We start from the raw sequence: 12209 nt of genomic DNA, 5'->3' as shown, positions 1-12209 counted from the left end.
GGACGTGTTGGTCATAACAAGTCAGAATGTCGTGACAAGGAGATTACCTGTTTCAACTGTAGTGGTAAAGGACATATTAGCACTCAATGTTCTGAACCACCAAGAACACGTGTCGTTGGATCAGGATCGCAAACCGAACGACCAAAGACTGTAGGAAGAGTATTTGCTCTTAGTGGTGTTGAAGCTGCTCAGTCAGAAAATTTGATACAAGGTACTTGTTTCATAGCTGAGACTCCTTTTGTTGTACTATTTGATTCTGGTGCAACTCATTCCTTTATTTCCATCTCTTGTGTCCAAAAAACTGAAATTGCCTGTGTCTTTGTTAAATTTTGATTTAGTTGTTGAAACCCCTACTAATGGTTCTGTAACTACATCCCTAGTGTGTTTAAAATGCCCTTTGACAATTTCTGATAAACAATTTCTAGTTGACTTAATCTGTCTGCCTCTTAGTCAATTAGATGTAATCCTTGTTATGGATTGGCTATCTTCTCACCATGTTCTTTTAAATTGCTTTGATAAATCCATTTCATTTTGTGAATGTAAGAGTACGGAATTTCTTAGTGCTTCTAACATTAAAACTTGTTTAAAGGAAAATGAAAGGGTATACATGATCTTATCTTCATTAACAGTTGAGACTGAGAATAAGCTAGATGAGATTTGTAACATCTCAGTTTTCAACATGATTATTACTATTATTATTATTATTATGTGGTATTTGGTCATAATTTGGTGGTTATATTTTACTTCAATTATAGATAATTCACACTCCATTTATGCTTAGAAAGATATGTGTTGTTGGATCTAATTAGATAGTTGTGAAATTTTTTAAGAACCATTTCTCGCTGGGCTGACTGACAAGTATCGGTTTTTGGGGTATAACTTGGGCTGTGAGGGTTCAAATAATGCAAACTTGGATTCAATGGAAATATAAGAGAAAAACGCACAACTTTTACTGAAATAGCTATTTTCAAATTCGGTCGTATAGAAGGTCAAAATTGGAATTTTATTGATACAATTGTTTCTCGCTGGGCTGATTGGCAAGTCTCGGTTTTTGGGGTATAACTTGGGCTGTGATTGTCCAAATGATGCAAAGTCGGTGGCTATGGAAAGATAAGAGAAAACCCTACAACTTTCATGAAGTAACCATTCACAAATTCGGCCGTCTAGAAGGTCAAATTCGGTGGTCAAAAATCGGTGCGGAAAAGAATATGGCATCCAACTCATCCCATTTCGTTTTGTCTAAGATTTTTCCATTATTTTCCATTATTTTAATGTGTTATGGAGGCTATAAATAGGCCTTCACTTCTCCATTGCAAACCATCCCAAGAAACACTTCTCATTCTCTTCTCTTATACTCTCTTCTTTCCCTCTTCTTCTCTTTGAAGACCAAGGGAAATCCAGAGGAAGAGGTTCTGTCCTAATTTTAGCTCCGGTCCCTGTTTTAGACGGAAGGAGCCTTGGGGAGGCAGCTGTGCTATAGTCTCAGTTTCTGCCCGAGTTTCAATTCAGGTTTATCCAAGTAAGGGTGGCATTTATAAAATTAATCTAGTAAGGGTGGCATTTATAAAATTAATCTAGTAAGGGTGGCATTTATAAAATTAATCTAGTATGCTAAGTAAGGGTAGTACTTATAAGACTTAATCTAGTATACATGAGCATGATAGGAGTAGTATAACTTTTAATATGCTATTTTGTTTGTATGAAGGTTGTTATTTATTTAAGTTGATGGTTGTTATTTATTCAAGTTGGTGGTTGTTTTGGATATTTAATTTGGCATGGTTATGATTATATTTATATATATAATTATGAAGTATGTTATGTGTATGTGGTTTGGAAAAGTAAATAGGACTGAGAGGAGTAAGGTTATGGATGGGAGATCTCTTGGTGAGATCAGGGATATAATCTTTGGAGAAAATATGGAATTTCGGAATCCCATTGTGAGGATTTCCAATTTGGAATTTTTCCAAGGATTATATAGTAAACCACTTCAGATGTTAGGTGGATTCTGAAGTACTCCTCTAAGTATCTATTTGCTACCGGTATGGGTCTGGGTCGAGTCATACCGATGGATGAGGTGACCCCACCAGGGTTACGTGACGACGTAATCCAACTGTATACTTTCCATGAGAGGTTAGGCGTGACACATGGGTTGCTGACATGTTTCACCGTATCAACACTTGGTTTGGATAGGTGTTGAGGCCAACATTTGGTTTGGATGTGTTGGTTACATCATGGATTATACGGTGGTGTGACTTTGCTTTGGATGTAGATTATGTATACATATGGTATGGATTGTATACTATGGTTATGGATTTCTTTAATTAATATGTATGCTATTGGTTTATATCTATCTTGGAAATACATGTTGGTTTGAACAAATAATTGTTAAATGATATTTATACTATGGTTGGTTTTATACGTGCTAACCCTTATGTTTCCATGTGGTGGAACTGTGATGATCTCACTATGTGGGGGAGCAGATCAGGTGTGAAGCCATAGGATAGCAAGGAGTCTTCTGGGTAGCTGCTTCGAGAAGTGGCTAGGCTTAGAGCTTGACCAGCACCTAGGGTGTTTCTGTTAATGGTTAATGTTAATATATTTTGGATGACTGTATGATTTTACTGAGAATGACTAATATACTTATGTTTGCTATTATGAAAACAATTTTTACACTCTAGCGTAGCTGGCTTTTGCTCTAATATTTTCTTTATTATATATTATTTATTATGATTGATGATTTATGTGATGACCTAAGGTGGGTCGTTACAATTTTGGTATCAGAGCTGGTCAAGTCTCTTTAGGATTTGTGGGGAATGGTCTTGTTATGTTTCCGTTGTATGGAAACGAATTTTGAAAGGAACTTCATGAGTAACTCATGAGTTTCTTAATCTTGATTAGGAATTTCTTATGAGTTTCGTGTAAACTCATAAAGTTCTTTGACCTTTTTAGGATGACTGGTAGGGGAAATCATTCTAATTCTTCTTCAAGCATGGATGGGCGGCAAATTGCTCGAGCTATGGAGCTAATTGCTGCTACTATTGGATAATAGAATACTTTATGGTGAGCTTAGGTACCAATAGTATGAATAAAGCCTTGATAATCAACTAGAAATTATTGACACCTTAGATTTAGGTGAGACATTGATTTGGCAAGAGTTTACAATTAATGGAATTTAGGAATCTATAGTAGTAGTGATTGAATCCAAAGAGGTTGTATCTGAGAATTGAAGTTTTGATGGGAGATTGGAACGTTCCTTGAGTGTTGGTGCTTGCATGATAACTTTTATGGTTGAGGTAGTATGTGAATTTTATTTTGTGAGCTATTTTGGTTTAGGATTGTAATGAAAAGCTTGAATATGAGTTTAAGGTGGAAAGGAGTGAGTTTGGAATGATTAAGGTATGTTAGTACACTAATGCTGTATGATATGGGGATTATTTTTGTTGAAATTTTGTTGTGCCAGTATGAGTATCATATTGATAGAATCTGATTTTGTGGTCTTTATGAGAATTATGGCTTTAGATACTATCTTTCTAATGGAACTGGAATCAGGTAAAAAGCAGGTCTAGAACTCTAGTTATGACTGCTTTGATGATCAGAAGTCTAGTTGTTAGAGCTGAATATACTTGAAGTGATTGTTGAAATTCTAGTTAGGAAGGTGATCTTTTTGAAATCTTAAGAGTTGTAGCTTATTCATTTAGCTTTCATTTAAGACAGGTTTGAAATCATTTGGATGAGTATAACTCTATAGATATATACTGTCATGATAGGCATAACAAGGATAAAATAGATTTGGTGATGTTTTGAGGTTTGGTCATTGAAAGGTTGATTAAAATGATATGCTTGGTTCATGGTGATCAATTCATATATGCTTAGGGATAGTATATGTGAAGGAAGTATTCTAATATGAATTGATATGCAAGTATGTGACCTTATGGATCAATTAGTGGATATTTGTGTGTTAATGAAAGGTTTTGATCTTAGGATGTGATACCATCATATTAGAGTTAAGTGTGAAGATATATCCAAGATAAACTTAGGCTAGATTATCTAAGTATGACTCTGATTGTATTAGGTGCGTGTTTTAGGCCATGTAATTTCTTGTGAAGGTTTAACATAGAGCTACCTAAGGTAGAAGTTGTAGTGAGAGATACCTAATTCAATTAGTAAAATTAAGAGTTTTCTTAGGATAATTTATAGGAGATTTATTAAGTAAATTTCTAAGATAGCAGTTCGAGGTTTAGGCTACTCTCATCTCACTCGCCTCTACTACAGGAATCGCTTTGCTTTCTTTTCCTATAGCTACTAAGATAGATTCGGGAAGAGTGTTGATGCATGAAGGAAAGATAGTAGCTTGTGATTCTAGGCAATTGAAAATTCATGAGAGGAATTACCTTACCCATGACCTTGAGTTAGCAATTTTAATTAAGATTTGGAGACACTACATATATGATTCTAAGCTAGAGGTTTTTAGCGATCATAAGAATTTTAAATATCTATTGACAAGAAGAGATAATTGGAATTTTTAAGGACTAGGATTTTGATCTTAATTGTCATTTGGGCAAAGCTAGTATGGTGGTTGATACTTTGAGTAGAAGACCTCTAGATATATCTTCCCTTATGGTTAGAGAGATAGATCTTTTGGTTTGGTCTAAAGATTTAAGTTTGGCTTATGAGGTTACCCTTAGTAGTATGAGACTAGGTATGACTAAAGTAACAAGTGAATTATTGAAGGAAATTGGAGAAGCATAATTAGTTGATTCATTTTGAAAACAAGACAAGAGGATATAGGACAAGGTAGTGGATAAGAGCTGCCTTCGGTATAGATGAGGTGGTAAGACTTGGAGATTGATTCTGTGTAAAACTTACGCTTAGGCACATGATTTTTGGAGAGGGTCGTAGAAATGAAAATATTATTCTGGCAGATACCTTGAGTAGGATGATCTTTCGCCTACCACATTTGATGATTTAAGGGTTGGATTTGACTAAAGAACTTAGAGACTTAAGCGTGATGTGTGAGCTCACCCTTAGGAGCATTGAATTTAGTATGTTGAAAGTAACTAATGAATTAATGGACGAGATTAGAGAAGCCTAGGAGTTAAATTCTTTCTTAGTGAACCAAGTGGAGAGGATTAGTAGGGGTGGGTATAAATAGCCCTTTACGAGTGGAAATTGATGATGTTTTGGGGTTCAATAATAGGATTTATGGCCTAGTAATCTTGAATTTAGGAAGATGATCTTAAAGGGAGGACACAAGTGTTCTCTTAGTATCCATTGAGGAGCTACTAAGGTGTATCAAAGTCGTGCAGTGGAAGCATGGTGGCCTTAAGTGTAGAGAGGAATAGAGGATGGTGTGTACTCATATTTAGTATAGTATAAGTCTGAGACAGAACATTAGGTGCCTTTTAGGACTTTTGTAGCCTTTAGATGTTCCTATTTGGAAATGAGATAATGTGTATAAACTTTGTTGTGGGTTTTCCTAGGAGGTTTAGGAAGAATCTTGAACAAGATATGGATGGGGTTTTAAGGTACAAAGGCAGAATTTGTATTCCACAAGATGGAGAGTTGAAGAAGTTGATACTTGAGGGAGGTCATAAAAGCAAGTTGAGTGTACATCCGGGTATGACAAAAATGTATCAAGATTTGAAGAAAATGTTTTGGTGGAATGGAATGAAAAAGGAGATAGCTGAGTATGTTGCATCTTACATTGTGTGTCAGAAAGCTAAAGTGGAACATCAAAAACCAGGAGGTTTGTTACAAATAATGGAGATCCCTGAATGGAAATGGGATAGTATAACCATGGATTTTGTTGTTGGATTACCAAAGTCTGCTAAGAATTGTGATTCTATTTGGGTGATCATGGATAGATTAACTAAGTGTGCTCATTTCCTTCCGGTGAATATAAAGTGGTCCTTAGAAAGGTTAACTCAAGTGTATATTAAGGAGATTGTTAGATTACATGGTGTGCCCTCCAGTATCATCTCTGATAGGGATCCTCGTTTTACATCTTGATTTTGGCAGAGTTTGCATCAGGCGTTAGGGACTAAGTTGAGACTCAGTTCTGCTTATCACCCACAGACTGATGGGCAGTCTGAGAGGACTATCCAATCTTTGGAGGACTTGTTGAGGGCTTGTATTTTGGATCATCTAGGGAGTTGGGAAGAAATGTTGCCTTTGGTCGAGTTCACTTATAAAAACAATTTTCACGCATGTATAGGAATGGCACCATTTGAGACTCTATATGTGAGGAAATGTAGAACACCTTTGTGTTGGTTTAAAGAGGGAGAACATGTATTTTTGAGGGTGACTCCTACCACAGGTGTGGGAAGAGCTATTAAAACTAAGAAGTTGAATCCTAAGTTTATTGGGACCGTATCAAATTCTCAAGAGGATTGGAGCAGTGGCATATCAGATTGCATTACCTCCATTCCTATATAATTTGCATGATGTGTTTCATGTTTCACAACTGAGAAAGTATATTCACGATCCGAGTCATGTCTTGGAATCAGAGGCAGTGCAAGTGAAGGAGAATTTAACTTTTGAGAAACAACCAGTTTCAGTGGCAGACAAGAGAGTTAAGAAGTTGCGAGGTAAATCTATCAATTTGGTGAAGGTTATTTGGGATGCAGACACTAATGAAGCCACTTGGGAGTTGGAAGACAATATGAAGGATCAATACCCATATCTCTTTTGAGTAAGTGAATTTTCGGGGACGAAAATTTTTATTGTTGGGGAGAATTGTAACATCTCAGTTTTCAACATGATTATTACTATTATTATTATTATTATGTGGTATTTGGTCATAATTTGGTGGTTATATTTTACTTCAATTATAGATAATTCACACTCCATTTATGCTTAGAAAGATATGTGTTGTTGGATCTAATTAGATAGTTGTGAAATTTTTTAAGAACCATTTCTCGCTGGGCTGACTGACAAGTATCGGTTTTTGGGGTATAACTTGGGCTGTGAGGGTTCAAATAATGCAAACTTGGATTCAATGGAAATATAAGAGAAAAACGCACAACTTTTACTGAAATAGCTATTTTCAAATTCGGTCGTATAGAAGGTCAAAATTGGAATTTTGTTGATACAATTGTTTCTCGCTGGGCTGATTGGCAAGTCTCGGTTTTTGGGGTATAACTTGGGCTGTGATTGTCCAAATGATGCAAAGTCGGTGGCTATGGAAAGATAAGAGAAAACCCTACAACTTTCATGAAGTAACCATTCACAAATTCGGCCGTCTAGAAGGTCAAATTCGGTGGTCAAAAATCGGTGCGGAAAAGAATATGGCATCCAACTCATCCCACTAACAACACCAACTCATCCCATTTCGTTTTGTCTAAGATTTTTCCATTATTTTCCATTATTTTAATGTGTTATGGAGGCTATAAATAGGCCTTCACTTCTCCATTGCAAACCATCCCAAGAAACACTTCTCATTCTCTTCTCTTATACTCTCTTCTTTCCCTCTTCTTCTCTTTGAAGACCAAGGGAAATCCAGAGGAAGAGGTTCTGTCCTAATTTTAGCTCCGGTCCCTGTTTTAGACGGAAGGAGCCTTGGGGAGGCAGCTGTGCTATAGTCTCAGTTTCTGCCCGAGTTTCAATTCAGGTTTATCCAAGTAAGGGTGGCATTTATAAAATTAATCTAGTAAGGGTGGCATTTATAAAATTAATCTAGTAAGGGTGGCATTTATAAAATTAATCTAGTATGCTAAGTAAGGGTAGTACTTATAAGACTTAATCTAGTATACATGAGCATGATAGGAGTAGTATAACTTTTAATATGCTATTTTGTTTGTATGAAGGTTGTTATTTATTTAAGTTGATGGTTGTTATTTATTCAAGTTGGTGGTTGTTTTGGATATTTAATTTGGCATGGTTATGATTATATTTATATATATAATTATGAAGTATGTTATGTGTATGTGGTTTGGAAAAGTAAATAGGACTGAGAGGAGTAAGGTTATGGATGGGAGATCTCTTGGTGAGATCAGGGATATAATCTTTGGAGAAAATATGGAATTTCGGAATCCCATTGTGAGGATTTCCAATTTGGAATTTTTCCAAGGATTATATAGTAAACCACTTCAGATGTTAGGTGGATTCTGAAGTACTCCTCTAAGTATCTATTTGCTACCGGTATGGGTCTGGGTCGAGTCATACCGATGGATGAGGTGACCCCACCAGGGTTACGTGACGACGTAATCCAACTGTATACTTTCCATGAGAGGTTAGGCGTGACACATGGGTTGCTGACATGTTTCACCGTATCAACACTTGGTTTGGATAGGTGTTGAGGCCAACATTTGGTTTGGATGTGTTGGTTACATCATGGATTATACGGTGGTGTGACTTTGCTTTGGATGTAGATTATGTATACATATGGTATGGATTGTATACTATGGTTATGGATTTCTTTAATTAATATGTATGCTATTGGTTTATATCTATCTTGGAAATACATGTTGGTTTGAACAAATAATTGTTAAATGATATTTATACTATGGTTGGTTTTATACGTGCTAACCCTTATGTTTCCATGTGGTGGAACTGTGATGATCTCACTATGTGGGGGAGCAGATCAGGTGTGAAGCCATAGGATAGCAAGGAGTCTTCTGGGTAGCTGCTTCGAGAAGTGGCTAGGCTTAGAGCTTGACCAGCACCTAGGGTGTTTCTGTTAATGGTTAATGTTAATATATTTTGGATGACTGTATGATTTTACTGAGAATGACTAATATACTTATGTTTGCTATTATGAAAACAATTTTTACACTCTAGCGTAGCTGGCTTTTGCTCTAATATTTTCTTTATTATATATTATTTATTATGATTGATGATTTATGTGATGACCTAAGGTGGGTCGTTACAATTTTGGTATCAGAGCTGGTCAAGTCTCTTTAGGATTTGTGGGGAATGGTCTTGTTATGTTTCCGTTGTATGGAAACGAATTTTGAAAGGAACTTCATGAGTAACTCATGAGTTTCTTAATCTTGATTAGGAATTTCTTATGGTATATTATAGGAAATTCTGTAACATGTTAAATGTTAAGTTTATGATTGTATGACATGCATCATATGCATATATACTCCAGGTGTGCCGCTGAGGCCGCATACCCACGACTAACAAGGTGTACCTTTGAGTCACCCACGATATGCTAACTAGGTGTGCCTTAGGGTCACCAATGATGATATGTGAACTTCCGTATGGCGCCACATGCATATATTTATGAGTTGAGTCTATGACATCATTGCATGATAAATAATTATATATGATAATGATTATATGTGTGTGTGCTATTTAACTTTTATTTCTTCATCTACAACTGAGTGAGATGTTTCTCACTCCCTTGTTATTTTTTTTGTATATGTTTAAATTTATGTTGCAGGTAATCATCATCATGAGGATGTTGGTGATGAGGCCTAAAGGCTTCTTGGGGCATGCTCTGATAGGATGTGACATCGGGTTTAGCTAGGATTTCTCTTATGTATTTCTTGTTCTAAAAATATTTTCTTTTCTTGTGTAATTTAATAAATTATAAATTGATTCCTAACTAGGAGGCACTGCCACCTTTACTGGGATTAATTTATAATCTTTGTTTTATAATAACTTTTTGAGTTTAATATTTATGTGTATGAATTATGAATGTGCATCTTCTACCTTATGATACTTATTGTTTTATATCATTCTATGAAAATCTTTTATAAATATAGTTTAGGTTTATTAATAATGTTGGGGTAGAGGGTGTCACAAAAATCACTGAGAAAAGTTCATTCAAATTTCACTCACCAAATAAAGCTTCAAAACTCAAAGTGGACTTGAAGCTATATAGCTGATTTTTGGCTACTTTACCTTCAACTGGGAAACACTTGGATAATTAGAGCCATCCTTCATGTCTTTTTTGTTTAACAATCGCTAAACTTAATTTAGATAATTTTCTTTTTAAAAACTAAAAAAAAAGAGTTAAAAATAAGTTATAGATTATATATTATTTCATAAATTGAAACTAATTTATGAAAATTATCAGATAAACTAATATAAGAAAGTTTCTGTAAATTAATTAATACATAAGCTATAAGAAAAGCTTAATTAAGTTTTTTTTTTATATTTTTTTTTCTAAAAATATTATAGAAAACTTTATTCAAACAAACTTAAAATGCAACATCTTTTCTGGAAAATTGACATCTCCAAAGTCTCTGCAATGGAGTGGATTTTCTGCCATGTGCACTGCACTGGACAAGATGTTCAAAATCAAACTAACCATAATCAGAACTTGACAAATTACTACAACACCATCACACCTAGATAATCACACGTGGCAGATCAACCGACAAGGCCACAAGATACTCAACACGTGTCCATCATTATCTAACTATATAGGCTCAGCAAATGATAGTAACTTATCCTCTTTGGACAAAACTTGGGCAATTTTTTTAGTGCTTAGGAGATTTTTAATTTTCTGATTGAAATTAGAGTCTCATTTTATAATTTATATTTTTTCAATACAAATTTATATTATACAAGCACATTTTTAAATTTGAAAAACAACTAAAAAATACATATGAAATTTTATCCAATTTTTTTTCCCTATCACATGATTTACATTTTTTTTCTAGCAAATGTTGTTTACTTGACTCTAGTGGTTCATGGTGTGCCAAGGATATAGTAGAGACAAATTACTCGATCCACATGCAGATGCAGTTAAAATGAGATGCCAAAGTGGGCCATGTTTATCAATTATCATATAGTACTAGTAAAATGGGATAAATGCATATTAATTAGCATGTTTTTGGTGGCCACAAAAAGGCAATATTCCATATATATGTGGCTGATCAATTAGCACTACCCTTTTCATCTGACTATATAGTACCCTCCATCCATTGCCCTTTAACTTGCACTTTACAACCTTTTACAGCTACTCATTTTGCTTTATCATTGCTTTGCACTTTGTTTTCCAATATTGTTGTAAATTTTGCATTAGTTCATCATCATCATGCTAGAAGGCAAGGCTGTGATTGGTGAAACTGACATGCTCAAGACCATGCAGCAAGATGCCCTAGATTTAGCATCCAAAGCACTCGATTTCTTTGATGTCACTGAAGCCATCGAGATAGCCCGATTTATAAAGAAGGTAAGTTGGAAAATAAATAAATAAATAAATAAAACTCTTGTAAGATTTTGATTTTTGACATGATAGATATTTCTTTAATATATACTTAATTCTGTTTGGATTTTAGTTTGGATTTTAATTTTGATATTACTAAGGATTTTTGAGAAAATGCTATATCATCCAATTAAAAATCACTATATTATCATAAGTCTATTGATTTAGATAACGATTATTAAAAAAATTATTATTGTTTGACCGATAAAAACTTTTATATTGATCATATTTATTAAACTCAAAATGTTTACATTATTAACAAATTAAAAATCATAGTAAATATATCTATTAAGAAAATCATAACTTTTTACATTTTATGCTGTCAATCTTATGTGAGAATCACACAATAATAACATAAGCTAGTGTATTTTAATTAATTTTTTTTTCCCTTGGCTGAGATTAGTGATAAAATGGGTTCTTAATTAATTTAATCATCTTTGGTCATTTTCTGTGTGTTGTTAATGCAGGAATTTGATAGGATGCATGGACCTGGTTGGCAGTGTATCGTAGGCACTGATTTTGGTTCGTTTGTGACACACTGCTGTGGCTGTTTCATCTATTTCTGTTTAGGCAACATGGCCATTTTGCTGTTCAGGGGCTCAGCTGCTCCAGAGGCACATGAAAATCAGTTCTCGGCACTTGAGGCAGCAAAAGCAAAAGCATGAATTCACTGCCTAATTTTCCCTCTCTTTAGACTCTTATATTTTTGTTCACTCCATGTAATGATAATGTAGAAAGAAATGGAAGGTTATTGAGATCAGAAAAACATATTGGTAGAGGTCCATAAATTATCTACAAGTGAAAGTTAATATATATATATATATATATATATATATATATATATATATATATATATAAAATTAAGGATTTGACATACTTTATAAGCTAATTGATTGAATTAGAATTAAATATTTAGTAAAATTAGTTGATAAACTAGTTGAATGTAAAATTAATTGATAAGCTAGCTGACAGCTTTATAAGGGAGATTATATGTGAAATTAAGAATGAATATAAAAATTTGAAAAAAATTGTTAAATTAAGAATGACA

The 12209-nt window shown here is 34.3% G+C and overlaps 1 protein-coding gene and 2 long non-coding RNA genes across 3 annotated transcripts; all 3 read left to right on the top strand.

The window, feature by feature from the left end:
• The first annotated feature begins 655 nt into the window (after positions 1 to 655).
• LOC145950623 (uncharacterized) lies at positions 656 to 9656 on the top strand. Its single transcript, XR_014428421.1, has 3 exons — positions 656 to 1519; positions 2481 to 7619; positions 9386 to 9656. It is a non-coding gene; the product is annotated as an uncharacterized LOC145950623 (long non-coding RNA).
• LOC145950624 (uncharacterized) lies at positions 7626 to 8799 on the top strand. The gene is made up of 2 exons (XR_014428422.1): positions 7626 to 8385; positions 8581 to 8799. It is a non-coding gene; the product is annotated as an uncharacterized LOC145950624 (long non-coding RNA).
• A 1174-nt stretch (positions 9657 to 10830) lies between the features above and the next one.
• LOC109809816 (uncharacterized) lies at positions 10831 to 11949 on the top strand. Its single transcript, XM_020373216.3, has 2 exons — positions 10831 to 11128; positions 11629 to 11949. Exons 1-2 carry the CDS (start codon positions 10991 to 10993, stop codon positions 11824 to 11826), a joined length of 336 nt encoding a protein of 111 aa, XP_020228805.1. The 5' UTR covers positions 10831 to 10990; the 3' UTR covers positions 11827 to 11949.
• Positions 11950 to 12209: the final 260 nt, after the last annotated feature.

The sequence above is a fragment of the Cajanus cajan genome, chromosome 8 (assembly GCF_000230855.2).
Source record: "Cajanus cajan strain Asha chromosome 8, NIPB_CcT2T_4, whole genome shotgun sequence".
NCBI classification, from domain to species: domain Eukaryota; kingdom Viridiplantae; phylum Streptophyta; class Magnoliopsida; order Fabales; family Fabaceae; genus Cajanus; species Cajanus cajan.
Note: the sequence above shows the minus strand (reverse complement) of the source record. Positions and strands in the feature narration are given on the sequence as shown.